At 51.8% G+C, this 26,810-nt stretch overlaps 1 protein-coding gene across 8 annotated transcripts in view; it reads right to left on the bottom strand.

Annotated features, from left to right (window-relative positions):
- ZNF185 (zinc finger protein 185 with LIM domain) overlaps window positions 1-26,810 on the bottom strand; it is a 65,423-nt gene that overhangs the window by 31,985 nt on the left and 6,628 nt on the right. For 2 of the 8 annotated variants that reach the window (XM_041740188.1, XM_041740190.1), the window contains exons 2-14: window positions 18,900-18,978; window positions 18,612-18,735; window positions 18,180-18,245; window positions 16,037-16,075; window positions 15,854-15,931; window positions 15,422-15,511; window positions 14,440-14,526; window positions 13,308-13,391; window positions 12,955-12,996; window positions 11,219-11,302; window positions 5,225-5,317; window positions 2,604-2,708; window positions 1,503-1,601 (exon numbers count right to left, since the gene is read on the bottom strand). In XM_041740188.1, the coding sequence (XP_041596122.1) occupies window positions 1,503-1,601; window positions 2,604-2,708; window positions 5,225-5,317; window positions 11,219-11,302; window positions 12,955-12,996; window positions 13,308-13,391; window positions 14,440-14,526; window positions 15,422-15,511; window positions 15,854-15,931; window positions 16,037-16,075; window positions 18,180-18,245; window positions 18,612-18,735; window positions 18,900-18,933 (1,025 nt within the window). In that variant the 5' untranslated portion in view covers window positions 18,934-18,978. The remainder of the gene's footprint in view (window positions 1-1,502; window positions 1,602-2,603; window positions 2,709-5,224; window positions 5,318-11,218; window positions 11,303-12,954; window positions 12,997-13,307; window positions 13,392-14,439; window positions 14,527-15,421; window positions 15,512-15,853; window positions 15,932-16,036; window positions 16,076-18,179; window positions 18,246-18,611; window positions 18,736-18,899; window positions 18,979-26,810) is intronic. The other 6 variants (XM_041740189.1, XM_041740193.1, XM_041740191.1 and 3 more) reach the window with 6 other exon arrangements.

Here is a 26,810-nt window from a genome sequence, read left to right as displayed (position 1 = left end):
AAAAAAAAAAAAAAAAAAAGAAGCAGCATCCCTTTGTATTCCATCTGTATCCATCAACTTGATACAGACTGACCGACTGGGCTGCTGTCTTACCCAGTCTTCTCAGGAGTAGGATTTATCTCTCTGTAAATCAGACACACTGATGCTCACAGCATGTTGAGTAGTCACAGTTCATAGAGCACCTCATTGCCTGTGTAAGCTTGCACTTGAGTAGCACACTCACTAAAAACTCCTCATGTTTGTTCCCAAATCTGTTTATCCCCATTGTACTTGCAACCATTGCTACTAAATTCAATTATTAAACTTATAAAAGTGAATGGAAAGGGAGTGGTTGTTTTCTGCACGAGAAATAACATTTTCTGGGGCACCTGGATGGCTCAGTTGGTAGATCACATGACTCTTGATCTCGGGATTGTAAGTTTGAGCCCTACATTGGGTATAGAGATCACTTAAAAATAAAAAATAAGATCTTAAAAAAAGAGACAACATTTTTTTGGAAATATAATAAATGCCAGTTTCTTAAAGATAAATGTCAAAATAAGAATAGGATAAAAGTCATAAAAATCTAGATTATTCTTCAGATTATTCTGTAACACAATTTGATGTTTTTTATGTCATTTTAAAGAAACTGAAAGCAGAGAGCAAAGACTTCATTTATGAAGGTGTGTAAGCAAGAAGGATAATCTGGATCAATATTCAACCATGAAGCATAAGTCTACAACAGCTTCCAGCAAATTCAGTTAATCTGCACAACTGTGCTGACCGGCACACAGTGAGGCAGGCTTCAGGTTGGGCTCTCAGTCTTCTCCACTAGTGGCAGCTCAAAGAGCCAAGGTCCTAGCCCAGTGGCCTTTCCTTGCCCCTCCCTGAATCACCTGAGAAAGTGGTCCCTGACTCCACCCAGATCCAGAAACTGAGAGCCCAATCAGATGTGCTTCTTTTCTCAGAGGGACCACTGCTTTTCCTCTCACTGAACCACAGAGAACTGTCCAGGGAAGGCTGGTGGGGCAGGAAAAGGAGCTTTGGGGTTTCTGGAAGGGAAAGGAGAAAACAGAGGCGAAGGACCTCCTTCAATTTGTCCTTAGAGCTCAACAAAGAAGAAAGAAGGCACAAATTCATCCATCGTTTGGTCATTCATTTGTGAGTTTGTCCCTTCACTCATTCCCCACACATTCATCCTACCTCCAAGTGCCTGCCCAGGCAGGGGCTGGGCTTCCAGCTGCAAGTGGGCCATTGTGCATGCTCTGGAGGATCTTGAGAGCCAGTGGCAGAGGGTAAAAGGAGCAAGATTCAAGCATAGGCAACTCCCATAACTGGAAAGCCCAAGGACAAAGGATGTAGTGGAAGCCACTGGAGAAGCAAACTGTAGACAGAACTATGGGAAATGACCAGTGCTCAGTCCCCAGCAACCCAACCAGTTTTGGCAGCTTGACCCTGGCCTGTCACCAGAGACATGAGAGAATCAATAACTTGGGACCACTTGCCTCCCCCAGGCAGCTTACCCTCCTATCTCAGAGCCAATGTCTGTTCCAGTTATGCCTTCAGATGGGAAGCCAATGGCTCTGGATCCCACATTGTCATCACTTGACTGTGCACTTGACCTGTTATGGGAAGAGAAGCATTTGCTGACTCTGATTAGGTTTTAATCTAATATAACTAAGATGTCCTGAGAACAGGGCTCAAGGACTAGAAGCCCCGGCTCTCAGCTGCCACCCTGTGATGTTCCAACTAAAGCCAACCTGACATCAGCAAGTATTTCTGCTCTTCTTCCAAACTTGATGGACTGGGAGCAAGAGTGGAACCAAAAAAATAGAGCAAAGTGGCAACTCAAGAGGAGGCTGGCACAGTGGAGGGATCAATGGCTGACAGAACAAGGGGCAAGGCATTGGGGGCCATTAATAAACCACAGAGCCCAGACATCCTGGGTCGCCTTCTCTCATTTCCATGGCTGAGTCCCCACTGAAGGTCCAGAACTCCACACTGAGAAAATGGAGGCAGGCAGGCAAGGTTGTGGGCTCTTACCCATTACTGGCTACTAGCATCCCATTTAAGAAATATCTAACTCTCAGCCACTGCTCACCACATCCAGGCTTTCACGGTCTAGCTTGGAGGACAACTCAATGAGATGGTCATAGGATGGCTGGGCACAACCATCCCTTCTGGACTCATCATCCCCCACTGGCTCTGTCTCACATCCTTGCCAGCCTCTAACATGTCTTCCTTTAACCACAAGTCATTCTAGAAGTCCATGTTAGATGTTCTGCTGAAGCTCATGCATCTTTTGGTCACTGACTTCCCCAAACTGCTCACTTGGCAGCCTTGCCAAGGACTGTGAAAGTTGGGCTAAGGGCTGGGGTGGCGGTGGTCTAGCCTGGAGCTTTGTCCAGCTCTGCAACTGACTCCCTGAGGGATCTTGGGAGGGGCCTGCCCCTCTCCAGGCCTCCTGTATTCCTTCATTTATTCTTTCAACAAATATTCACTGAGGACACGTGCTGCCCCAGGCACTGGGGACACAGGGGGGAACTGAGCAGTCCTGGTCCCAGGTCCATCCACGGACCTTAGACCAAGGGCCACATCAGCTCTATGTCCCTGCATTGAGTTACCTTTCAGGATCTGGATTAGGGCCTTTGTGGATCTCCTCACCAACCGAGTCTCTCTTGGCCTCTCTAGGGCTGGGGGCCTCTTTGTCTTTGGAGCCCAGGGAAGAACTATGGAGAAAAGAAATATAAGTTAACCACCCAGTAGCCACCCACACTCAGATGAAGGCAGTTACCTCATCCCTAAATGCCAACTGTCTCCAAGGAACTTAAAACTTGATATTGCAGGACTGGCCAATTCTCAAAAATCTCATTACTAAAAGCCAGTGTTGATTGAGGGTCAGACTCCATTCCCATAATTCTGCATGCATTAACTCTCCACATAAATCCCAATATATGAGTACTATATTTACCCACGTTTACTTTCCAAATAAGTGAATGAAGGCACAGATATCCCAAGCAATTTGCTCCTAGTTCCTCAGGTAACAAGGGGAAGAGCTAGAATTGGAACCCAAACAGTCTGATTTCAGAGTTCTTGACTATAATCTTCCATATATTAAGACTGCTCTGAACCTCCTTTTTTTTTTTTTTTTCTCTTTTTTTTTTTTTGCTCTGAACCTCCTAATTCAACCTCCCTCTGTTCTCTCTGACCTAGTGGACCACTCCAGCCTTCTTTCCCCCACCTGTCTGTCATGACTCTGTGACACCATCTCCTACCTTCTTTACCATACCTTCCCAGTCTCTTTCACCCTTTTCTCCTTTTCTGCCTGGTAATTTTGGTGTTCTCAGCATTCCTTTCCATGTGCATGCTCCACTACCTTGCCCCCCCCCCTCTGCTCCCATGGCATTGACTACCACCCACAAACCAGTGACTTTCTTTTCTTTTTTAATTTATTTTATTTATTCATGAGAGGCAGAGAGAGAAAGAGAGAGAGAGAGAGAGAGAGAGAGAGAGAGAGGCAGAGACACAGGCAGAGGGAGAAGTAGGTTCCATGCAGGGAGCCCAATGCGGGGCTCGATCCCGGGTCTCCAGGATCAGGCCCAGGCCGAAGGCAGCACTAAACCACTAGGCTGCCGGGGGCTGCCCAAGCCAGTGACTTTCGCTTGTTCCCACCTCTCTGTGCTCCTGACCCATACCTCCAATGCCTTTCAGACTGGCCCTCGGGCAGCTCACCCTCAACATGGCTAGAACTGACTGCCATCCCAGACACCTTTAGAGGGCATGACCAGGTAGTTGCTACCTCCACGCTGGGGTCTTTGCTCTGCCTGCTGGCCCTTCTCTCCTTCTTCCCTTGATATTGTACCCTATGTAAACACTGACATGGAATTCCGTTATTTCCCTTTCATCTGTCTGCATATAACATGGAAATTTCTGGGAGAGTCCTAACCTCTCTCCCAAACCTCAACTACAAACCCTCAAATGCCTCCTGGGAATGTGCATTTGGCTATCCACAAGTAAACTCATCATATATTCATTAAAAAATACCAAGTATTTATATCACTCCTCCTTGCCCCTTCATCCTGGTCCCCAGTAGTGTACTGAGTTATGGAGCAAAAGGTGCACAGTAGGAGTCCAGCAGCCTGGGTGAGAGTCTTAAATCTGCCTGTTCTTAACCGTATTACCTTGAGCAAGTTACTTGACCATTTAGGATCTCAGTTTCTGCACCTGTAAAAAGGATATCTGGGGATATCTGCTAGGCTGTTGGGACAGGGAAGGGCTTGGTGAATTCTAGCTTTCCCTCTTTCTTCCTTCCCCAACTTGATTCTCCCACTGGAAAATTGGGAAAGGGCACCCCATGGAATCTCAGTGAGTTGTTGTAGCTTTGCTAGTGCCAGACAAAGTACCAGAAGCCCTGTGGGTTCTGAAGACAGGAGACACAGCAGGGATGTTCATTGGAGGCAACTTGGCTTCCTCCTACCTCTCTTGATAGCACTTTCCTTTTGTTTCTCAGAGATCGGTCAAATTAGGGAAATCAATGAAGCGGCTTCCACTGTTGTCTTATTAAAAACATCATCGCACTGGATGATCCTCAAACATTACAGTAACAAACACTCCCACATTTCTGTTCTGGGCCAAAAGGAACCTACGGAACACTTAGCTGCAGCCCCTGCCCTCCAGGCACTCAGAGTTCTTGGGGAGGACTGATCTATGAATGGACATCTGTGCACAGGTGCCATATGGAAGCCTAGGAGGCTGGAGCTGAGGGCCCAAGGAGGGAGGATATATGAGGGGTAGTGAGTTCAGGCCGCAGAACCCAATCAAGGTAGGGGGCATCTCAGGGTTTTCCCCAGGGGGCTGGCATGACTACTTCTGCCCTTTAGAAATCTCACCCAGATAGAGATGTGGAGTTAAGGGTAGAGAACCCAGGTTCGGGGATCCCTGGGTGGCTCAGTGGTTTAGCATCTGCCTTTGGCCCAGGCGCGATCCTGGAGTCCCGGGATCGAGTCCCACGTCAGGCTCCCAGCATGGGCCTGCTTCTCCCTCCTCCTGTGTCTCTGCCTCTCTCTCTCTGTCTATCATAAATAATCTTTAAAATAAAAAAAATGACTTTAAAAAAGAGAGAGAGAGAGAACCCAGGTTGACCATGTCTCTCGCCAAGCAGCCCATGGGCCTGATCGTTTGCATCCCTTCCCTGCTGACCTCATCCTTAAAATAGTGCAGAAGGAGCCCAGAAGGGCCCCCATACCTCATTCCTTCCAGGTCTGGGGCCATCAGGCGGAGTCCTGCCCCAGGTGTCATGATCTGCAGGCGGACAATCTCCTCACCTCTTGTACTGCAGCTAAGGAAGAGAGCCAGGGAGTTGCTGGTAAGAGAAGCCTCCCTCTTCCCTATCTGTGCCAGGGGTCCAAGGGCATTCTCCCTCAGGAGCCTCCTGGCTAATACAGTGGGATACTCAGACCCATTGCCTTTTTCTTTTCCTCTCGTCTCCTCTTTGGCCATATACTTTCTTGGTGCTACAGCTGAGCATGGGCCACTGACCTCCAGGCCCCAGAGGAAGGAAGAGTGAAACATCCTTTTACCAGTCCCCCACCCATGAGCCTAGACCCCTTCAGTCACAGCAAGGGGCCTTCTGCATAGGAATGGGATCACTCAGCTCCAGTGCCCTCTCTGTCACTACTGCCATGATGCTGCCATTCACTTGCAAAGGTGAGTCCTGGCTGTGGTCCCACTGGAATGTCCAAAGTGGTTATTTGTGAGGCCAGTGCGATTTCTGGGTATATGGACTGATGGGGACTGATGACAAACAAGATACTCTGGAAACCTATAGACCAAATTGGGGTGAGATAGGATATCAGAGACTTGGGGGAAAGAAAGCAAGTGACCAGGTGCCTGTGAGCTGGAGCCCACAGAGGACCAGAAATTCTCAACACTCAGAGGGTCCCTGTGAGGATTCCTGTGCTCAGAACCTGGCCCACAAGTGTCCACACATATCCCTCCAAGTCTGATGTGCTTTTTGGTTCTACTTCAGGGTCTGATACCTAGCAGGCTTGTGCCATGGTGATGGCCAGAGCCAGAGAGAATCTAGAGCTTTTTGGCTTTGTGGGAGTACTCTTCATCCCAAACCTCCCCAGGTCCACAGAGTGAGGCCCAAGCCATCCTTTAAGACTCAGCACACTTATACGAACTCACTCCTTTCTTCAGCTACCTCTGGGCACTAGGCTGGGCACTGGGGCACAGATGAAGATGAGCCCCAGGCCTGCCCTGGTGAAGTCCCCAATCCAGTGGTGGGCAAAATGTGAGCACAGTGGCATGGGTCCTGATTGTACTAAAGCGTAAGACTGTACACAAATCCAGTTCCAAGGACACCTGAGAAGCTTCATGGATATATAGCCTCTGCTGGAGGTGAAGGCAGAGAGATAGCTTTGAGTAAGCCAGAGTAGCTTGGCTGCTCTCCTTGGAAAGTCACCTTGGAGTTGATTCTGACACCTGGCTCCAACCTAAACTAGGAGGCCTTAGAGGACCGAGTTCAGTGGGCTACTTGTCTATGTCCCTTCTGGGACCTGGCTGAGACCTAGCCATTGGAGATGAGGGAAATTGAAGGGCTCCCAGGGACAGGGCGTTTGGTGTATAAGGGCAGCTTTGATTTCTGTCTGTGTCTTCCCATGATAGCAATGATGACAGCATAAAGCACCTGGTTGGGACAGACCCCATTTGGGAACATCACAGGCAAGGAAAACATTCTTCTTCACTGGTGTTTTTTGTTATGTCAGAGAGAAAATAAGAACAAGGTGTCACCCAAGTCTGACCAAGCTAGTGTCTCTTCTTTAATGCCATCCTCCTTTGTCACCCCCTTGAGTAATTCTTTCTTGAAGGCCCAGCTCAAATGGCACCTCTTCCAGGGGGCTATTATGGGTGGCATTGTGTTCCCCTAAAAGATATGCCAAAGCCCTAACCGTACCTGTGAATGTGCCCTTATTTGGAAACAGGGCCATTGCAGATGTCATTAACTTAAGATAAGGTCATACTGGAGAAGAGTGGCTCTTAATCCAATATGACCGGTGCCCTTATAAAGAAGGGACATTTGTACACAGACACATGGAAGGAATATAGCCATGTGAAAACAGGGGCAGAGATTGGAATGATGCATCCATAAACTAAGAACCAACAAGGATCGCCAGCAATACCAGAAGCTAAGAGAACAGCCCAGAACAGATTCTCCCCCCAGAGCCTTTGGAGGGAACATTCAGCCCTGCTGACACCTTGATTTAGAACCCCTGGCTTCCAGAACTGTGTGAGTATAAGTTTCTGTTGTTTAATCCACCCACTTTGAGATAACTTGTTACAGCAGCCCCAGCAAATTCATACAGGGGCCTTCCAGCCTCTTCTTCAGCAACAGCCCACCAGCCTCACCCCCTTACCAGACCTTCAACCACAGACAGCTCTAGTACAATCTAGTTCTCAGCTAGGCTGGGAGCTGCTGGAGATCAGGGGCACTCATCTAATGAGGCCCCAGCTGCCTGTGGCAGTATGTCTTTCGCACCCACAACCGTATTTCCTTCAGAGGCTAGCAAGGTGACAATATTGGTCTCTTCATTTGAAGAAGGCCATGCAGATGAGCAAGCCTATTCATGGGAGCACCCAGGCACTGTACCAATGACTTTATATGCATTATCCCATTTAGAATCTGAGGCAGCCTCAGGAGGTAGATATCACTATATTCACTATTATATATATGCGGTAACTGAGGCACCAGGGGTAAAGTGGCTTGCTCAAGGCTAGTATAAGGCCTTGTGCCAGAAGCTGTGCTTTTACTCACTGCTCTCCAGCTTAGTGTTCCATACAGCATGCTGGGCTACAGCCCACAGGCACTGCCATTATTGGGTGAGGCAGAAAGCCAAGGAAGCTTGGCCAGTGCTGTGATGGGGAAGCAGCCAGGCCTGGGGGCCCTTGTGCAGACCAGTCTCTCTGGAAGAGGGTATTTGAATTAGCTCAGTCCACAAGGTGGGTAGAAATTATCCCACAATGAGAGGGTTAAAGACAAGATGAACCCAAGAAATCCAGCCCCACAGTGCATGGAGGCAAGGCCCACGGTTGAACAGGGGGAGTTGGAGGGGTGACAGTAGAGATAAGTAGATCAGATGTGGACACTTGGAACTGAAAGGACTTTGGGATGCTAAGTAGGTCTGGTGTCTAATGGAAAGAAAGTGACAGGTGGACAGACCCAAGGACACAGCCTGTGGATGTCCTTGGGTGCACTCTTTCCGTCACAAACTTTCAGCCCTCCCTGAAGTCCCTGAAGGGTTCGACACCTAAGACAGGGGCTTCCCGCCTGATTGGCTTACTTCATGAGATGAAGAACCTATATCAGACTTGAGTCAAGTGGGGTGGGGCAGGAGCAAACCTAAGGAGCGGGCAGGCTCGGCAGGGTCACGCCTGAGGACAAGGCTGTGATGCTCTCTTGCTCCAGTCTACCATAAACCAGCTTTTTCTGAAGTGCTATATAACCCAGAATTTGGCCGAGCTCTCCTCAACCACTGCTCCCCACGGGGCTGGGCTCCTTCAAGGCCACAGCCAGGCCAAGAATTCTCAAATAACCAGGCAGACCAAAGCTGGGTGTAGGGAACTGATGGTGGCTGCCTCACCTGATCAGTGTAGGACCTGTCTGATGCAGTGGGGTCAGAGAGGAAGGCCACCCAGGACCAGCCAGCAGCTCACCTGGAAGCTGTCTAGGGGGATGGTAGAGATTTTGTGACTGCAGAATCTGAGGGAAGAAACACTATGAGAAGCATTCTAAGCCTCCCTGACCAGCCTGTTCAACACTTCTGATGAGAACGCCTTCCTTCCCGTTGTGGGCTGCCCTGTTGTGGGCTATCTCTGGTGTCTGGAACATTCCATAATCTCGTCCCAGTTCTGCTTTCTGGGGCCTCACAGGCAAGTTTGACCTCAGACTCCTGGCCTCCAAAACTGTAAAACAATATATGTCCATTGTTCGAGCCACCAGTTTGGGGGACTTTGTTCCTGTTGCCCTAGCAAACCATTGCAGTCACCTTGCTATGACAGCCAGATGATGGGTATTAAACATCCAAAGGAATTTTCTGGAATAAATGTTAAAATGACTCTCAAATACATGATATAGCACGACCTAATTCTTCTATGTTCTCTTTTTAAAAACACCTGAGGGACGCCTGGGTGGCTCAGTGGTTGAACGTCAGCCTTTGGCTCAGGGCATCATCCTGGGTTCCTGGGATCAAGTCCTGCATTAGGTTCCCTGTGAGGAGTCTGCTTCTCCCTCTGCCTGTTATCTCTGCCTCTCTCTGTGTGTCTCTCATGAATAAATAAATAAAATCTTTTTTAAAAAATACAGAAAAAAATGATTTAAAAAAACCCATCTGAAACCATTCATTGCTTCCCTCACCTCCCCCCGCACAAAAGACAAATAAGGAGAAATCAGAGATGTGCACTGTTTGGAGATGAATTATGTCCTCTCCAAAACGTATACGTTGCAGACCTAACTAACCCCGGGACCTCAGAGTGTAACCTTATTCAGAAACAGGGTCATTGCAGACGGGATTAGTTAAGATGAGGTTATACTGGAGTGTGGTGGGCCCCTCATCTAAAATGACTGATGTCCTTGTAAGAAGGGGAGATTAGAACACTGACCACACACAGAGGGAAGCGCACGTGAAGAGACACAGGGAGAGATGCCCATCCATAAACCAAGGAGAGGCCTCAGAAGGAACCACCCTGCTTACTCCTTGATGTTGGACTTCTGGCCTCCAGAACTGAGAGACAATACACTTCTGTCCTTTAAGCCACCCAGTTTGTGGTACTTTGTTGCAGCTGCCCTAGCAAACTAAGACAGCCTCCATGCCCTATCAGTGCCCAAGTCCCATCAATGCTGCCTTGTGAAGAGCTCTCAAATATTTCCATTTGTTTAAAAGTTCTCAAGGACAAAAGTTCACACACACAGGGAGGATCAAGAGAGGAAGGCAGTAAAGAAAAGGGGCAGTCCTGCTGCTGGTGCAATGACCTCAGGCTGGCCTCACACTCCTAGCTTCCTCTGAGCAGAGAAGGTCTGCAGCCTTACTGTCCTCCACCAGACTGCGCTAGGGCAGGCAGCCCTATCTTTCTCCCAGCACAGAGGAGGTGGCCCCAGGGGACCAGGGTCACATACAAATGATTGTGAGACTTGAACTGGGGAGGGGAGTAGGGGCTCACAGGGCATTACGAGAGCTGGAACAGTCCCTGAGGTCCCTGAAAGTGACCTGTAAGGACAGGCACTCTGCCCCTCTAGCCTCGGGATCTTCCCAGAGTGCCATGGAAACATACCACTTAGAAGACTTGGATTTGGACACAGCTGCCAGGCTAGGCAAGAGCTTTAAACAGCAGCAACACACACACACACACAAAAAAAATAAACAGCAGCAACAACAGGGAGGTGGCGCTCTCAACAGAACTTAGCTCAATTCACTGTGAAGTACAGGGAGGTGTTGATTGCTCTCCATTTGCAGACAAGTGAGCACCATTATTTGCCCGGACACTCAGGGCTCAGAAATCAGAACAAATCGGGCCAGTCTGCAGTGAGGTCACCAGTGCTCAGCCTGCCCCTGCCCTGTGACCCCAGTCCCAGACCCTCCCAACTGACTGGCTCCCAGGCCAGAGCCAACTCATGGCACCCACCTGGGTTCCCAGCTCCTTGCAGAGCTGGGCATGCGCCCAATCCAAATGGCCCGAGACACTTTGGCTCCGCCTCCACCCACACTGGCAAAGAAGGCAGCTGTGAGTGGGGCTGGGGACTGCAGAGCCTCCTTCCCCAACAGGAGGCAGAGGACACAGCTGGCAGGTTGACCTTGGACAACTTAGAGCAGAGCTATAAACAAGCCCAAGAACGGCAGGGCTAGGGCTTCAGAGGTTAGGCCTTCTCAGACCCTCTGGTTAGCACATTTTCCTAAGATGTTGTGGCTGTAGTTGCATTCACATGACACAGATGAGCATTAAGCAGACAAGAGTGACATACTGTCTCCCTGGAGGCCAGGCTGTTTTGCTCCTTTCAGCCCCAGGACATCCAGCCAGACAGCTCTTACTGCTTTCTGTGCCCCATCTTGTCACTGGGCACATGGGGACACTGACCCTGAGGCCCTGCAAGGCAATGACCTGGCAAAGGTTCTACAGTGACAATGACAGTGACAGGGCAAGTCTTGCGACCACCAGCACCAGGCAGAGATGATTGAATAATTACCTGCTTGAGCCAGGAGGGGATCTTGCTAGAGCAGGTGGGTCCTGGCTCTTCTCAGAAGGCCTATCTTCATCCACCACCTCAACCCTTTGGGCAAGAAGAGAAACAGATGCACTGCTTGTCCCTTGTGGCATGCTCAACTGCCCTAGAGCTGGATGCTCCTGAAGGACATTCAGTGGTATCTATGGCTATGGGGTGGCCCAGTCTGGAGGCTCAGGGATTCCAGTTTGGGAGAACAGCATATCAGGTTGAATAGTGTGCCTCCAAAATTCATGTCTGCCTTGAACCTATGATGTGAGCTTATTTGCAAACAGGGTCTTGGCAGATGTGATCAAGTTTAGATTTGGTCAGTCACACTGGAGTAGGGTGAGCCCTAAATCCAATGACCAGTGTCCTTATAAGAGGAGGGAAATTTGGACAGAGACACAGAGAAAAGAAGAAAAGAAGGTCATAAGATGGCAGAGGCAGAGGGAAGCCTGGGTGGCTCAGTTCATGAAGAGTCTGCCTTCGGCTCAGGTCATGATCTCAGGATCCTGGGATTGAACCCCACATCGGGCTCCTTGGTCAGCCGGGAGCCTACTTCTCCCTCTGCCCTTCCCTCTGCTTGTGCTCTCTCTCTCACTCATTCTTGCTCTCTCTCTCAAATAAATAAATAAAATCTTTAAAAATAGATGACAGAGGCAGAGATTGGAGTGATGTGTCTACAAGCCAAGGAATGCCAAGGGTTGCCTGTGGTCACCAGAAGCTGAGAGAGAAGCCTGCAACAATTTCTCTTTCAACAGCTTCCAGAAGGAACTAATCCTGCTAACATCTTGATCTTGGATTTATGGCTTCCAGAACTGAGATACAATACATTTCTGGGGTCAATGCCACACAGTTTGTGATACTTTATTACAGCAGCCCCAGGACTGGTTGAACTTAATACAACCAGTAAGAACACACCATTATCTGTCACTTCCTTTGTGCTGCTATTACCCTTTCCTGGCTGGATTCCAGCCTTCAGCTTGCTGTTCCACTTCATGATGGATGTCTTCCTTGTTTACCTCAAGGAATATCCCAAAAATCCTACTTTCCAGTAGTTTCTTTTTTTTCCAGTAGTTTCTTATCTCTGTTCCCCAATATTCTCCTCTCTCAGAAGATGTTCTGTTTCAACTAATGGTGACACTCCTCCTTGACTCAGCCGGAATGTCCTAACATCCTGATCATCCTTTGTTGGACCCTGTTCACCCTTTAGGGCCCATCTCCAATGTCACTGTCACCTCCAAGGGGGCCTTGCCAGGCAGAGGCTCCCAAAGACAAACCTTTGGAGCCCAGCCCAATAATCCCTCCTGCCAAGGCATTGTCCAGCCTGTCCCTGGTAGAGTGGGACGGAAGGGAACAAGTCCTTTTTACCCTGGTAGCTATTTTGTTTCAAAACCTCAGAGGCCCTTGGAAACAGTATCAGGGGTCAGGGGCAGAGCCCTGTTAGCAAATGGAAGTTTCCAGCCACAAGCTATATTCTATCAGCCAGATCCTGCCTAAACAGACTCAGCTGTTGAGGCCACAAGTGCCACCACAGCCACCTAGTTGCTCGCCTGGCCTCCAGACAGAAGCCGCCAGCCCCTCCTAACTTCCAGTGCCTGGGTATGGTGGCCCCTTCCCACTCTGCGCCTGCTTTCCATGGTGCCCATACTCCACCCCTGCCGGCCCTTCCCTATAACCAGCAAGAGGCTTCCCAGGCTTCCCTTGGTGACACTTACCTCTTCGCAATGAACGGGGCCTGCATCTCTTGAGTAGGGCTGCTGGAAAGGAAGCAGAAAGACAACATGTTGGACAGAACCCACGGACAGGCGACATCACGGCCACTTTGCCTTACAGGGTCCCAGGCTTTTCTCTCATTCCCACTATGTCACTAGTCCTGATGGCCGGAGCCAGACCTCTCTGTCTTGCAGAAGGTGCATGTCCAGATCCCTGAAGGTCCGGCTACGAGGGTTCTCTCAACCAACCCCTCACTTGCCAAAGGGACACTGGAGCACTGAAGAGAAGTGAGCCACACGGTAGCTGAGCTGGCCTAGACAGCAGGCCCTACTGTGTCTCCTGCTCTGCGACTCACCTGGCACTCTTCTTGGCTGCAGACAGAACATACGAGTGCTCCCGGGGAGCCGTCTTCCTCACCACACTGCTTGCAGCCTCTGACCTGCGGTGGCACAGGGAGGGGGCATCTAAAGGCATAAGGCAAGACTCACTCTGTCAGCCCAGCCCAGCAGCTACGGGGCCACCCCAGGGAGGCAAGCACAGGAAGCCAAACGAGCACCTGAGCCCAGAACTATGCAAAGGAAACACAGAGACCAAGGGAGGGGCCGCCCACATTGACAAGGCCCAGCTGTGTGCTAGACACCGCCAATGCATGCTGAGACACTGAATCCTTACAACCCACGAGGGTGGGTGCTTAGTTTCGCCCACAATTTACAGATGAGGAAACTGAGGCATGGGGAGCTTTAGTGACTTTAGAGACCACACACTTAGCCAGTGGCAGAGTGGGCAGTCAATGCCCAGCAGCCTGCCTCCAGCGCTTCTGGCTCTTGCCCTGTACCTCCCAGGCTCAGGAACCTCTGCCCTTTGGATGGCCCATCTGCCAGACCTTCAGCACAGGAGCTCCACGGAGTTCCCTAAGGCACAGAGAGCTCGACAGACATTAGCACTGGGGTCAGGCCAAGCCCATGGGACTTTATTTCTTTAGGGCCCAGCTGCTGCCAAAGCACCTGGGCCTCATTTGGGGGGCGAGGGGCACTGGCACGTCCAGACCCTGGCCCTGCCGCCCAAGCACGCAGGCCCTGCCCAGACTCTATACACACAGCATACACAGAGGGCTCCTTCCCGGGGCCTATTTAGGCCCAGTTTGCTTAGAATCCTTTTTAAGAAATTGATATGAAGTCCCGAAGCACCTCCCTCCCTATACTCGGTACATGTAGATTTGAGGCTTTCCCCAGACCCTTATTACCTAGGTTCTGCTCCATAAAGTGTTCCTAAGAGGATCCTGTGAGCTGGGCCAGCACTGACTGGGTGGTTCTGGGACTCAACAAATGACACCTGTTGCTGGCAGCCACATCTCCAGTAAACGGGTCAGCACTGACATTATACATGCTGTGAATTTCATCACCCCAACTGGCACAATTCCCATGTCACCAGTGCACGCAAATCTGGGCCCCTGCCCTACCCATGGGATGCCCAGCGGGCACCGTTACCTCCGTTTCTGCTCATCCGACGAGAAGGGCACCTCCTCCTCTTCAGCAGCCCCAGATGCTGAGCTGCGCCTGACATTGTAGGGTGCCCTGGGGGAGGGGAGAAGGGTGGAGAATGCTGTTGGTCAAGGCCCCCCGCCCCCTATCTCTGCCCCTGCTCCCTGTCACAGGCTGCCACCCTCGGCAGCTTGGCTTCCTGACTTCAACAATAGCACCTGTTGGGATTGTTGCCTCTGAGCCTTTGCTCATGCTACTTTTTCCTCCTCAAGACCAGCTCTCTTCTCTCTCCTTATTCCAACCCTAACTGTCCCCCAAGACCCAGCTCCAGCCTCTCCCCTTCTCCAAAAGATTTCCCAGCTGCTCCATGTCATTGGATGATTGTGACAAGGGATATAAAGCAATATGAAAATGTGGAACCCCTGGGAATTACAGGCACAACCTGCACCTCTGGCCAGGATCCCCACTCCCTGGGCACATAATGGGGGGGCTTCTTTGATAGGGCCCAGAAGGGGAGCCCCAAAGGTTTATGTCCAAGGAACAGCTCTGATTTCAGCACAGAATGCCAATAACTGATAGGCTGCCACAGCCATCAGGACACTTAGGGTCATCAGGCTCCAACCCAGCCTAGCCTGAACCCCAGATGGGTGAAGAGGCAGTCCAGGAAACAGAGCCAACCAGCAGCAGCCCCAGAACCATGACCCATGACCCTTTCTCCAGATCCACCGGCCCCTTCCATAAGCTTCTTACAGTGACTGCTTAGCCTCAGATCGGAAGTGCAATGTGTACGGCTGTCCGACTTTCTGGGGTTTGTCACCCTCTTGGTAAGCTCCAGGTCACAGCGGCAACTGGCAGGGATGTCAGGCTGGTGGGACTGGCACTCCAAGGCCACACTCAGAGGCAAGCAAGCAGCTGCCCTCAGCAGGCCTGGTGTTTGGGCTGGTTCTCGGAAGAGAGAACTGAGCTGGGTGTGTGATCGCATACTTACAGCTTCTTGTAATCCTCGGTGGTCATCTTATAGCCAGAGGAGGAGGGGCGGGGTGGTCCAGTAGGTGCTGCTCTCAGCAGACCTGTAGCACTGAAGAGGAAAGGAGTCTTCATGTGTCCACTCTCAGGCTCCCTCTCGCTTCCTAATTTGGCCCAGGGGGCCCAGCAAGCATGTGACTGGTGGCCTTTCCTCTTCTCTCTCCAGCCACCCAGACACCCAGAACATCTGTGCCATCCTAAGCAGTACCCTCCTGGGCGCTCACTGTACCAGCACTGCTCTCCAGGGCCCTGACCTCCACAGAAAGACAGCTGCCATCTACCACCCCTCTTGCCCCCACCTGCCACGACAGGCAGAGTAATCTCTCTGCCATGAGCTTGGCCTAGGCCCTCACATCTGGTGCTTGGCCTAGGCCCTCACCCCATGGACACACACCTTTTTGAAGCTCCATTGGCCTTGGGGAAGTGCTGCTGGGGTTGACAGGAGCTGTCTATGGGCTTGGTGAACACTCCCCTAAAAGAGAGCCCAGAAGAAGTCATCCAGTGAGCTCCCCTGTGCGGAGGTGGGGAGCAGTGTGGGAAGGCATGGGGAAGCGGGCGGGGTCCTGTGGTCACCTACCGGATGATGTAGCCAGTGGGAGCCCTTGCGCTTGGAGACCTGCCAGGGAAAAGAAAGTATGAAGTGAAGCCAGGGTGCCCTACTTTCTCCTGCAGCCAACGATAGCAAAGTGGATTGGCTGGTGGGTGTCCAAGTGCGGTTAGAGTGAGGTGAGCAAGAGTGGCTGGCTACTTCCCAATAGGGGCAGCCACCCCTTCACCCCACAGGGCGTCTCTTCTGCTTTGCCTATCTCTTTCATGCTCCCCAGGAAAGGTACTTATGGCTGATTCTTCCAGGACTCGCTCAATATGGTCCAGGCTCACACTAAGTGCCTAGGAAGGTGTAGTCCATGTCTGAGCATTTGCTGAAGAGGAATCTCCTCCAAATCTCAGCTTTTCCCTGGTCTGCCAGGTCCCAGCAGGCCCTTGAGAAAGAGGGCTTTTGGGATTGCTGACAGTCCTCCAATCCTCTACTCTCAGAACTGCAGACTCCATGGTCAGAGGCCCAGGGCTGAGACATGGCAGGGAACGCCCAAGGCCCCTAACCTGACACCTCTACACAGCCTCCTTTGGGGAGGTTCATGAGACCCCAAGAGGTAGAACTAAAGCCAGCTGTCCCTCCCTTCCTGCTCCTTGGGACCTCCCTCCTCCAGCTCCTGAGATGCCCACATCACAGTCTTGATCAAAGTTTAGGACCAAAAAAAAAAAAAAAAAAAGTTTAGGACCAGAGGGCATGGCTGGAAAACAGACCACAGAGACTGGGCGCCTCCTGCTTGGGACAACTGAGGGGGCCCAGAGGAATGGCTGTGAGTTTGGGGAGCAAGAGCAGGAGACAAAGATTTGGTAGATGGCCCTTCTGTCTAGGAACAGAGGAGTTTAGGGCTGGAGCAGGGGGTGCGGGTAGTGGGTCTAAGGGAACCCTACGTAAGCAGGTGGGAGGGGCATCAGAGAACCCCAGTGTTCTCCATATTGACAGACCCTGTCCTAAATAGGGACAGCCTTCTGGAAGTAGCAAAGTTGCATGAACACTTGGGGTGGGACCTGAGAAAGAAAGGTCACTCTCGCCCCATCTGGCCACACAAAAATTTTTGGCTAAAGTACCTGTGTCTAGGAGAGAATGGGAGCCAAAGTCTATGTAGACTTTCAGGTCTCCCTGCTGTGGCCCAAGTCACGGTGCCCCAGGATGTGCTTTCCAAATATACCCCCGAACAGAAGCCCAGGGTGAGAACACCACCCAAAGTAAACAAGCTCCTCGCTGGGTAGCTCAGCTTCCAACCATCCTCAGGTCTTCCCCCAACATCACCAGCTGCAGCAAACACAACCCATGATTCACCTTTCTATGTTCATCTCTCCACTCGGGTCATGCTAACATGACAGTTCCGTGAGGAGTGAGCTGTGTCCTCTGTGCCAAGCCCAGGACCTGGCTGGCAGTGGGTGCTGAATCACCAAATGGTGGCGATGGTCAAGTCCACAGTAACCAGAAGCAGCTCCCGGGACTTAGGGATGAACTTGGATCCCTCCCTTCCAGCTGCTGCTACTGCCTCGACCAACACCCGAGAAAGGCCCTGGCCCTGCACTTGCTGCCAACTGCCAGCTGTGTAACAAGGCTCAAGCAAATGCCGCACTCCTCGACCCTCTTCTCAGGAGCCTCAGAGCATCCCATGACACCGCTATGCAAAAGTCCCCAAAATAGAGAGGTGATGGCCTGTTCCCTTTGGCCAGCTGTCAAAAAGGTCTTCCTGAACTTAGCAGACAGTTGGAACAAACGTGTGAGTCTCCTGTGACATGCTGATTACCAAGTGTACTCAGCCATCAGGGCTATCTATGGGAGAGGGTCACGCGGGACTCTCAAAGCTGCCTGAAGCACCTCAGAGATGTTGTCTCACCCCCTATGGGGGCTTCTCAATGTCCAGTAGACAGCCAGAACCATGGAGGCCTATTAGGCAGTCGGCTTAAAGGTCACACAGCAAGGCCAGGGACCTGAACCCAGCAATTCCTGCATTCCCTTTCCCAAAAGGGTACAGAGCAGAAAAGCCCGTCCTTCCTGTGGATTCGAAATGACTCACTGCAAACCATGACATCTCTTCCAAGCTTGGGCTCCTCCTTATCCCCTGAACACTGCAGTATGACCCCCACCCACCAGCCATCTGGGCACCACCTCTTACCTGGCCTTCGGGACTTCCCCAGGGGATGAAAAGGATGTGGCACGACTCCGACCAGTGGGCAGCTCTCTGGGGAAAAAGGGTCGCGATGACCCAAAGCAGGTGAGGTGGGGTGTTGTAAGTGCACCTCAATAATTTGGCCCACCATTCCCATCTCACCTTCGCCTTCCCTGGCCTGCCTCCATAGTCCACAGGCATGTGTGTACGTGTGCACTCAGCACCCAGGGCTTTCGCATCCCATGACCTTGGTTGAGGCTGAGCCTCAGCTGGATTGCCTTCCCATGCTCCGCCCGCCCCAGCTGGCCTGTGGCCACATGGCCTGGCAGAGGTCTGAATGGTAGAAGCCCCTGAGCATCCCTGGGTACTGATGGGCCCCTGTGGGTCGCAGCCCCACTGCACTGCCTTGTCTCTGGCCTCCCAGCCTCCTGCACTCACAAGGTGTGGCCGTCCGATTCATCCTGCTTGATGATCCAGCTCCTGTCTCCCTTCAGTGTGGTTCGAACCTTCATCTGCCTGAGGACATTCTTGCGTTCCTCCTCACCTGGTGGTAGTGGCTTCCCTGGAGGGGGCAGGGCCAGGCAGCCTCAGAAGGGGCGCTCAGCCCCAGCACCCTGAGGCCTCCCAGTCCTCCCAGTATGTCGCTCTCACTCTGCTGCAGGGCTTGTGGCCTTTGCAGCGCAGGCTACACACCAAGCTTGGGACAAGAGGGAGCCCAGGCCTCACCTTTGGTGCCGCCTCCAAGAGCTGAGATACTCATGGTGCTTGCTCTGCAGATCCCTTCTCAGTTGATTCAGTGGGGCTCCTGGGGGCAAAGGCAAGGACATGGCTCGTCACTTTATACATTTATAATGGCTCACAGGTCAGCATGTGGTCCCTGACACACCAACAAACACCCAGATTGTGCCAAGCCCAGGCATGGGGAAGCAAGAGTTGGTGGAGTTCTGGGTGGTCGGCAGAGGCTAGGGAGTGAGCATGCGCTGGATCTGCCACTGTCAGGCGGTATATCCACCTGTCTGCCCAGAGCTGCTCACCTAAGGAACACGACCTGGGCTGCCGGGGCTGTCTGTTCAAGAGATAGCTGATAAGGGCAGACCACAAACCCTCCTAGAGACCTCTGATGGTCAGATTCCAGGACCAGGTGACTGTAGGAGGGACAGTGGCAGCCTCCTCCACACAGCAGACTTCCTAGGGGCCGGCCCTGGTGGACTCAGAGAGAGGGACTACGGGAAGGGGGCTACTGAGGGACCGACTGCTTTGGGTTGGACCATCACTCTCACTCTTGAGTAGCTGTCTGACAGGCCTCGGGCTGGTCAGCTAACTTCTCCAGTTAGCCTCAGTGTCGTCATTTGTAAAATGGGATTTTACAAAGTCTGCCCTTCAGGACTGCTGTGAAGGCAGAATGCACCAGGGTTCTTGCAAATGTCTGGCACCACCCGGCACAGCAAAGAGCTCAGGGCAGTTGGACAGGAGCCAAGCAGTGGTGACTCTCAACCTGTCCTTGCTGGGAGAGGGGACCGTTGGCGGTCTTCAACCTGAGGGGGTGCAGCTCTGTGTGGCTCAGGGGTTGGTTCCATCTCTGGGGGGGAAAGCCTGGGGTCCCTCTGCCAACTTCTAGCTGTCCTTGGGGACCAGGCGAGCGTGGGGATCTGGTAAGGACCTCCTGCTGTGCTCTGATGTCTCTTCTTCTCTGTACTCCTGCCTACTCTCCCTCCCTGCCTCTTCTCTGCCCTTGAGCCATGTGCTTCCCGCCTGTGGCCAGTGAGGGGTGGCCCATCATGGTCAATGAAGGGTCTGGGGCGAGGAAGACAACTCTCCAGGCTGAGACTGGCCCAGCACTTCAGGGAGATGGAAGGTCCATGTGGTGAGTTTAATCCCAGCCCTGGCCTGCCACAGCTGGCCCCGCTGACCTCAAGAAAAGGGCTGGACATTCAGGCAAGTGGGCACGATGGGTAGGAAGGGCTGTGGCTCTGGCAGCACAGTCCTGAGCTTCCCCTTAGGAGCTGCCACCCTCTGAGCCCCTCCAGGGCCAGGCCCTGCTTCCAGCTTCCCCTTAGGAGCTGCCACCCTCTGAGCCCCTCCAGGGCCAGGCCCTGCTTCCAGCTGGCAAGACCTGCTCATGTTTCCTTAGAGGTCAGGGGCACACTAAAATAGGTAAGGCAAGGGCCAAGAGCAAACCGAATTTGCCGCATCAGCAAGAGCTGGCTTTCCCATAAACCACACTGAATGAGCAGCCCAGGAGGCCCAAGCCTGCTGCGTGCCAGGAATGGCACCTCATCACAGCGAATGGCAGCCCCACTGCCCAGCCCCTGACCAAAGCTGCCACGTCAGAATTCGACTGAGCAGAACTCATTCCATAGGTGATCCTTGGACCTCACAGGCCCAACTGTCCCATCCCAGCAGCCCATGGAGTAGCCATACTGGGCAGGGCACACAGACAGAGTTGCCACCTGGGATCTTGGCCCTTTGGTCTCCTGGAGCTTTAGACTGACTGTGAGACCTTGGGCAAGTCCCTCACCTTCTCTGGGCCCCAGCTCAGGGCCTCCTACTGCTGAGTCTCGTTCCTTCAGGAACTCATCAGTTTCACCCTGACAAATCTGTTGCTCACATTGCCTGGAAGTTTTCTGCTAAGTCAGAACCAAAGAAGTCACCTCCAAAATCAGGACATATGCACACACACACAGAATGACAGACGCAGAGGGGCCACTGGGAACCCCCTGGCCAAAGGGGCAGGCACACACATAAGAGCCCACAGCAAGGGAGGGTGGAGTTGCCTTAAGTCCCATCTTTACAGCTAAGACCTGAGCGGGAAGACTCAAGGCTTATTGCCCCACATCACCAGGCAAAGAGCAGGGCTGATGCTGCATCTCAGAAGTCAAATGTCCTTTGTAGATGGGACAAGAAATCTGGAAGAGTGAGGAAACAGAGTCTTCCCATTGGATTGAAGAAGGTAGCTCTTGGAACAAGGAGCATTTAAAATGATGAGCCCCAGGGGATCTCTGAGTGGCTCGGCGGTTTAGCGCCTGCCTTTGGCCGAGGGTATGATCCTGGGGTCACGGGATCAGGTCCCACATAGGGCTCTTTGCATGGAGCCTGCTTCTCCCTCTGCCTGTGTCTCTGCCTCTCTCTCTCTCTCTTTCTCTCTCTCTCTGTGTGTGTGTGTCTCTCTCTCTCTCTCTCTCTGTGTGTGTGTGTGTGTGTGTGCGTGTGTGTGTCTCCATGAATGAATGGATAAAATCTTAAAAATTATTAAAAAAATAATAATAAAAAATAAAATAAAATGATGAGCCCCAGCCAGACAGGTGGACACATGAGGTTTAAATTCATGTCCCAGCTGCACAGTGGGCTTTTCCCTCCTTCACCACTCCCTCCTCTCCCTGCTCCACACAGCCCTGGACCCCTGCTTTTACCTGTGCCTCATTCCTGCAACTTAGCCCACATCAGCCCTTGCTTCTCACTTAGCTTCTGCTGGATCTCCAGTGTCTCAAAGCCCAGGGGCAAATTCCCAGTCCCCTGACCCAGCTACTTTTCTCACAAATGCCACTCGATGCTGACATTGTGCTCCAAGAAGACCACGTGATTCAACATCCCTGGAAAGTGGCCCTGCCATGGTAATCCCCATGGCTTTGCTTACGCTGCTCCCCACCCCACCAGAATGTCCTCCAACCTCTTCTGCTGAGCTAAGCCCTGCCCCTTCCTCAGGGGCCCACTTGTCTTGTCTCTTTCTGCTCCTACTGGGCTCTGCCCTCTTCTGACCTGAGTGCCTTGCACTGTTGATCAAAGTCTTCCCAGACAAGACCTGCTCCCTCTACCAACGTCATCAAGGCCAGAAGCCAGGCATCCCCCTCACACTTCCAAAACACACCCTGCACTGATTACTTGCACTGGAGGCCACCCCTCCTTGGACCCAGGTCTCTCAGACCCACCATTCCCCTCTTCACCCCCAATCAGGGGATAGCTGGGAAAACCTTCACTACAGACAGGCAGCTCCCATGCACTGCTGGTAGACAGGTCAATGGATGCATCTTTTCGGAAGACAAATCTCTATATGTATTAAAAACCTTAGAGAGGGTAAGACCATTGGTCTTTCAGTTCCCCAATCACAGCATTCTCTCCTAAGGAGACAAATGTGAAAGCAGAAGAAAGTATGCAAGAGGGGAGGCATCCCAGTATTGATACTCAATGGTGAAAATTAGGCAATAATCTAAATTCTTAACAGTCATATTTAAACATATTATGATCCATTATTCAAGCAAATACTATGTAATCATTATAAATGATATTGATATATAGTGCTATTTAACAAGCCTTCGTGTATATGGTTTTATTATACAATTAAGTGAAAGCTTAAAAAAAAAAAAAAAAGATGTGTAGAGGGTGACCTGAGTGGCTCAGTCAGTTAAGTGTTGACTCTTGCTTTTGGCTCAGGTCATGATCTCAAGAGTTGTGACATCAAGCCCTGAGCCAGGCTTCACACTCAGGGCAGAGTCTGCTTGAGATTCTTTATCTCCCTCTCCCTCTGCACCTCCCCACCCCCGCTCTCTGTCTCTATAAATAAATAAATAAATAAATAAATAAATAAATAAATTCTTTTAAAAAGATGTGTAGGATGGTGCCATTTACTTAAAAAATCTATGTACCAAAAAAAAATCTATGTACATTACAATGCACAGGGAAAGAAACATCTGAATGGATAAATACCAAAATATTTTGCTCTTCTGTGTATTCTATTTTTCCTATAATGAATGCGCATTGCCTGTGTGATAAAGACTAAACAAACAGGAGCTTAACCAAATGAAATGGGAGCTGGGGCTGCTTGGAGAGCTAATGATGGATCTCAAAACTTGATGCCAAGTGAGCCATGCCAAGGAAGGACTGGGAAGTGAGGAGCCAACGGATGCAGTTGGGGAATTCTCTTCCCTCCCCCAGGGTAGACATCCAGGGGGCATATGTGCCCTGGGCCTCTTGAGTCCCTCTGTGCTGCTCCGAGCAGACCCTTGCTACCCATGGGCACACACATGACTTCCTCCAGGATCCTGGGTCCTCTTTGCCCACAGCTCCCATGAGAGGGAGAACAGGCACGTGTTTCAGGTGTGTCTCCCACCCCCTACTTCTAATTTTCCTCTTCTTCTTGGCACTTGGGCTTCTTTCAAACCCTCCTTGCCCCCCCGGGCCTGACAGCTCACATCTTTGCTGTTCATCCCTAAGTGGCTTCACATGGCTGTGACATTGTCCCACTATCTGGGCCTCAATCTCCTCATCTGTAAAGTGGTGCCATGCCACCAAGTCCATGACCTACTCACTGGGTCTCCTCCTGGTAGGATACCCCTAAGCCTGAGCACGTGTCACTGCCTAGAATTTGGTGCCAGCTCTTTTCCATCTCATAGTTTGGGTATCCTGATGTTGGTGGGTGTCCTCAACTCCAAAATGGTCTGTGAGAGTGCATTTCTAGTCAGGACAGCCTCTCTGTGTACCTTTTCAGTGTACAGCTCCTGTTCCTACTTTGATATGGAGAAGTCTCCTGGTACTTTAGGAATTGCCATACTGCCCTGCTTAGGGGACTGGCCTGGGCCACCAAAGGAGTAGGTGGCTTATCTGCCACTTTTTATCTTAGCTATGCCTCATAGAACAACTCCTTGTGCCAACTCCAAGCAAGGCCCTACACTCACACTATAGCAGCCTGTCCCAGAGCAGCTCAGGACCAAGTCCAAGTCCTCCTGAGCAGACCAGGCCACCTCAGACACTAGATGGGTGCCTCCAGCCCACTCTCTTGGCTCTTCACACCCTTCTTTCTCCCTCTTCCATTAGCTTGCAGATGTCTCTTGGGGCAGATGGGGGGGCATCCTTAGCAAGAATGAGTGGGGGAGGGATCCCTGGGTGGCGCAGTGGTTTGGCGCCTGCCTTTGGCCCAGGGCGCGAACCTGGAGACCCGGGATCGAATCCCACGTCAGGCTCCCGGTTCATGGAGCCTGCTTCTCCCTCTGCCTGTGTCTCTGCCTCTCTCTCTCTCTCTGTGACTATCATAAATAAATAAAAATTAAAAAAAAAAAGAATGAGTGGGGGAGATGGGGATAGGCCCTCCCTAATGGAGATGACCTCCGAATGCACCTTCCTCCCTACTGCCGAAGCCTCTCAAAGGCTTTCCAGCAACTTCCCAGGAAGGGGCCTCCGGCCCTGATTAGATAGAGAGGAGCAAAGAGCCAATGAGGGAGCACAAGGAGCCTGTTTCCCCCAGGCCACAGCGAGCCTGGTGTGGTCAGAGAGTGGAGCTGGAGCTGATGCCAGCAGGAGCTGATGCAGGCAGATTAGCAGGAGGGAGGGAGCCAGGGAGTTGGAAGACAGTGACGCAAATGCTTGGCTGATGCATGAGGAGACAGAGCTGGAGAGAGAAGCAGCAGGAGGAGGGGCGTCCCATCACCCCACAAGGACAGGGCGTGCTCTGCCTCTAAGATTAGAAGACTAATTCAGAGACAATTTTCCAGAATTGTTACCCTGTTGGACTTTCCATGTTTGGCCTGCCCCTTTTCTCAGGCAGGTTTCGCTATCTTTGCCCTTGCAGCTATCTCTTTGCCAAATGACCTCGAGCCTCAGCCCAGGCAGCATCTCCCAGAGGAGCCCTCAAGTCCCACAGCCCCTTGACCAAGGAACACGGCCTGGTCCCATTGTTAGTCATACCGCACTAAAAATGTCTGCATTTTCCACTGGCCTAGAAGGAAAAGGGAACCATAGGAGAAGAAGAAGGTATAGAGGTCAGAGAGCACACACAGCAGGCCTGGAGGGGCATCTACCCTGGTGGCCCTGTCCAGCCCCTGGGTGTCACCCATCCTGGAGCCCTTACTCTAGAGGTGCTGCTGCGCCCATGACGGCCTCCTGCCCCCAGGACTGCAATGCCCTCCCCTGACCCCCCAGGCACAGCTGGGACAGGCTGGCTTCCTCCACACAACTGGGGGAACACCAACCAGATGGCAAGGCAGCTGTGCCTGCGAACACAGGCAGCCCAGCCCTTGGTCCCACCCCCAGTCCCTGGGAACCTGGCCTGGGATCTTCCTGCCAAGAGCTTGTGTGAAAGATGGAAAGTCAAGCAAGTGGGTGGCTGGGGAATGGGGAGTGCTGGGTGCCAGGCAAGGGCCTCCTAGGCAAACCAGGATGGAAGAGGAACAAAACACCCTTAGCTTCACACACGAAGGAGCTGCAGCCAAAGTATACAGGTGTTGGGGCTTGTCTGAATGTGTGTGTGCTGGGCGCTGGCCATAGTGAGCAAGCATGAGTGGGCACACCACAGACAGAAGAGCAAGGGGCAGGACTTCTTTCCCAGAGGTGAGTTTTGACAACCTGTACCCAGAGGGCTGAGAGGGAGCCCAGCTATGTTTCCCTTCGTGTACCAACTTCCTGTGCAGGGATCCCCAGTAGGGATCACATGTAGTTCTGTCTTTTGGAACCCAAGCCCACACTTCAACTCTTGGTTGACCCCTTAGGTGTAAGTCAGGGATTGGCTCAGGAAGCAGTGGGATAGGACAAGAGGGCACAACCCAGAGCATGGCCCATACAGTCAAGCCCAGTGACCAAATACGGATGTGGCAAGTGACATATAGATAAAGGCATCAAGGCCTTAGGCCACCCAGTGCATGGGCCCATTGCCAGGCCAACTTCAGCCCATGTTTGAGTAAAACTCTGTCCCTGAACACTTTCATGGGGCTCCAAGGCACGGAGCCCTAACAGAGGCAAAGCCCCAGAATCACTTCAGCAAAAACATGAGTGCTCCCATCTGGGTCATGAGAGAAGAGGTGTAATGAAGAAAAGCCACATGTCTTTCAACAACTTGTTTCTAAGATGGGTAAACCCAGCCAGTTCTAATCCTTCCACTGGGCACTGTCAGGCAGTCTCAGAGAAGACAGCTGCTTGGCAGAAGGAGACTCCTTGCTCCCATGGAACCTTGGCTCCCCATCATTGGGTGAGGGTGTCAATGACTAAACTAAGGAAAGACAAAACCTGCAAGCAAAATCCCAGCTGTCATACCTGTATCCTCTTGTCCTCCTATAATAGCCTGAGTTGGGCTCTACAACCCCAAGGATCTGGGCTGCCAGGGCCCACGTGGCTCCCCAGGCCAGAATCCCTCCATGCTTCCCTTCTGGCACAACTGGTGATGGGGGATTCTGAGCATGGGGAGGATGCCCCTCCTCATTCTTACTGTCAATGTTCCCTTTGGACAAACGGCCATCAGTGGCCCCAGGATGTGGGAAAAGATGCAAAGAAAAGACCCTGGGCCTTAGATCCACTTTCCAGAATGGGCATCTGGGTCCCTTTCGGGTATGTTCCAGGCAAATACCTTTGAGCTTCAAGGTAACAGTCCTCCCTTGCGCATAAATGCCCATGAAAGAGCCCCCTCAAACTTCTTCATTTGGGGGTGGTCTGGGTTACCATGGGAGAGTAACACGAACGTAGCCAAAGTCTACCTGCTAGAGAACCCTACCTGCTACCTTTTCCCTCTAAGCAGCAGAAACAGAATCTAAGAAGGGGGTAGGAGACAATGCTTGTTCAGAACACTGTAGAGCCAAGCCAGCTGGGCTCATTGTCTGTCATTTCATGGGTGGGGCACACTCATGGTGTTAGAGATGAGGAGAACTTGGCCAACGCCAA

The sequence above is a fragment of the Vulpes lagopus genome, chromosome X (genome assembly GCF_018345385.1).
Source record: "Vulpes lagopus strain Blue_001 chromosome X, ASM1834538v1, whole genome shotgun sequence".
Classification (NCBI taxonomy): domain Eukaryota; kingdom Metazoa; phylum Chordata; class Mammalia; order Carnivora; family Canidae; genus Vulpes; species Vulpes lagopus.
The sequence above is the reverse complement of the archived record's forward strand: the minus strand, read 5'-3'. Positions and strand labels throughout refer to the sequence as shown.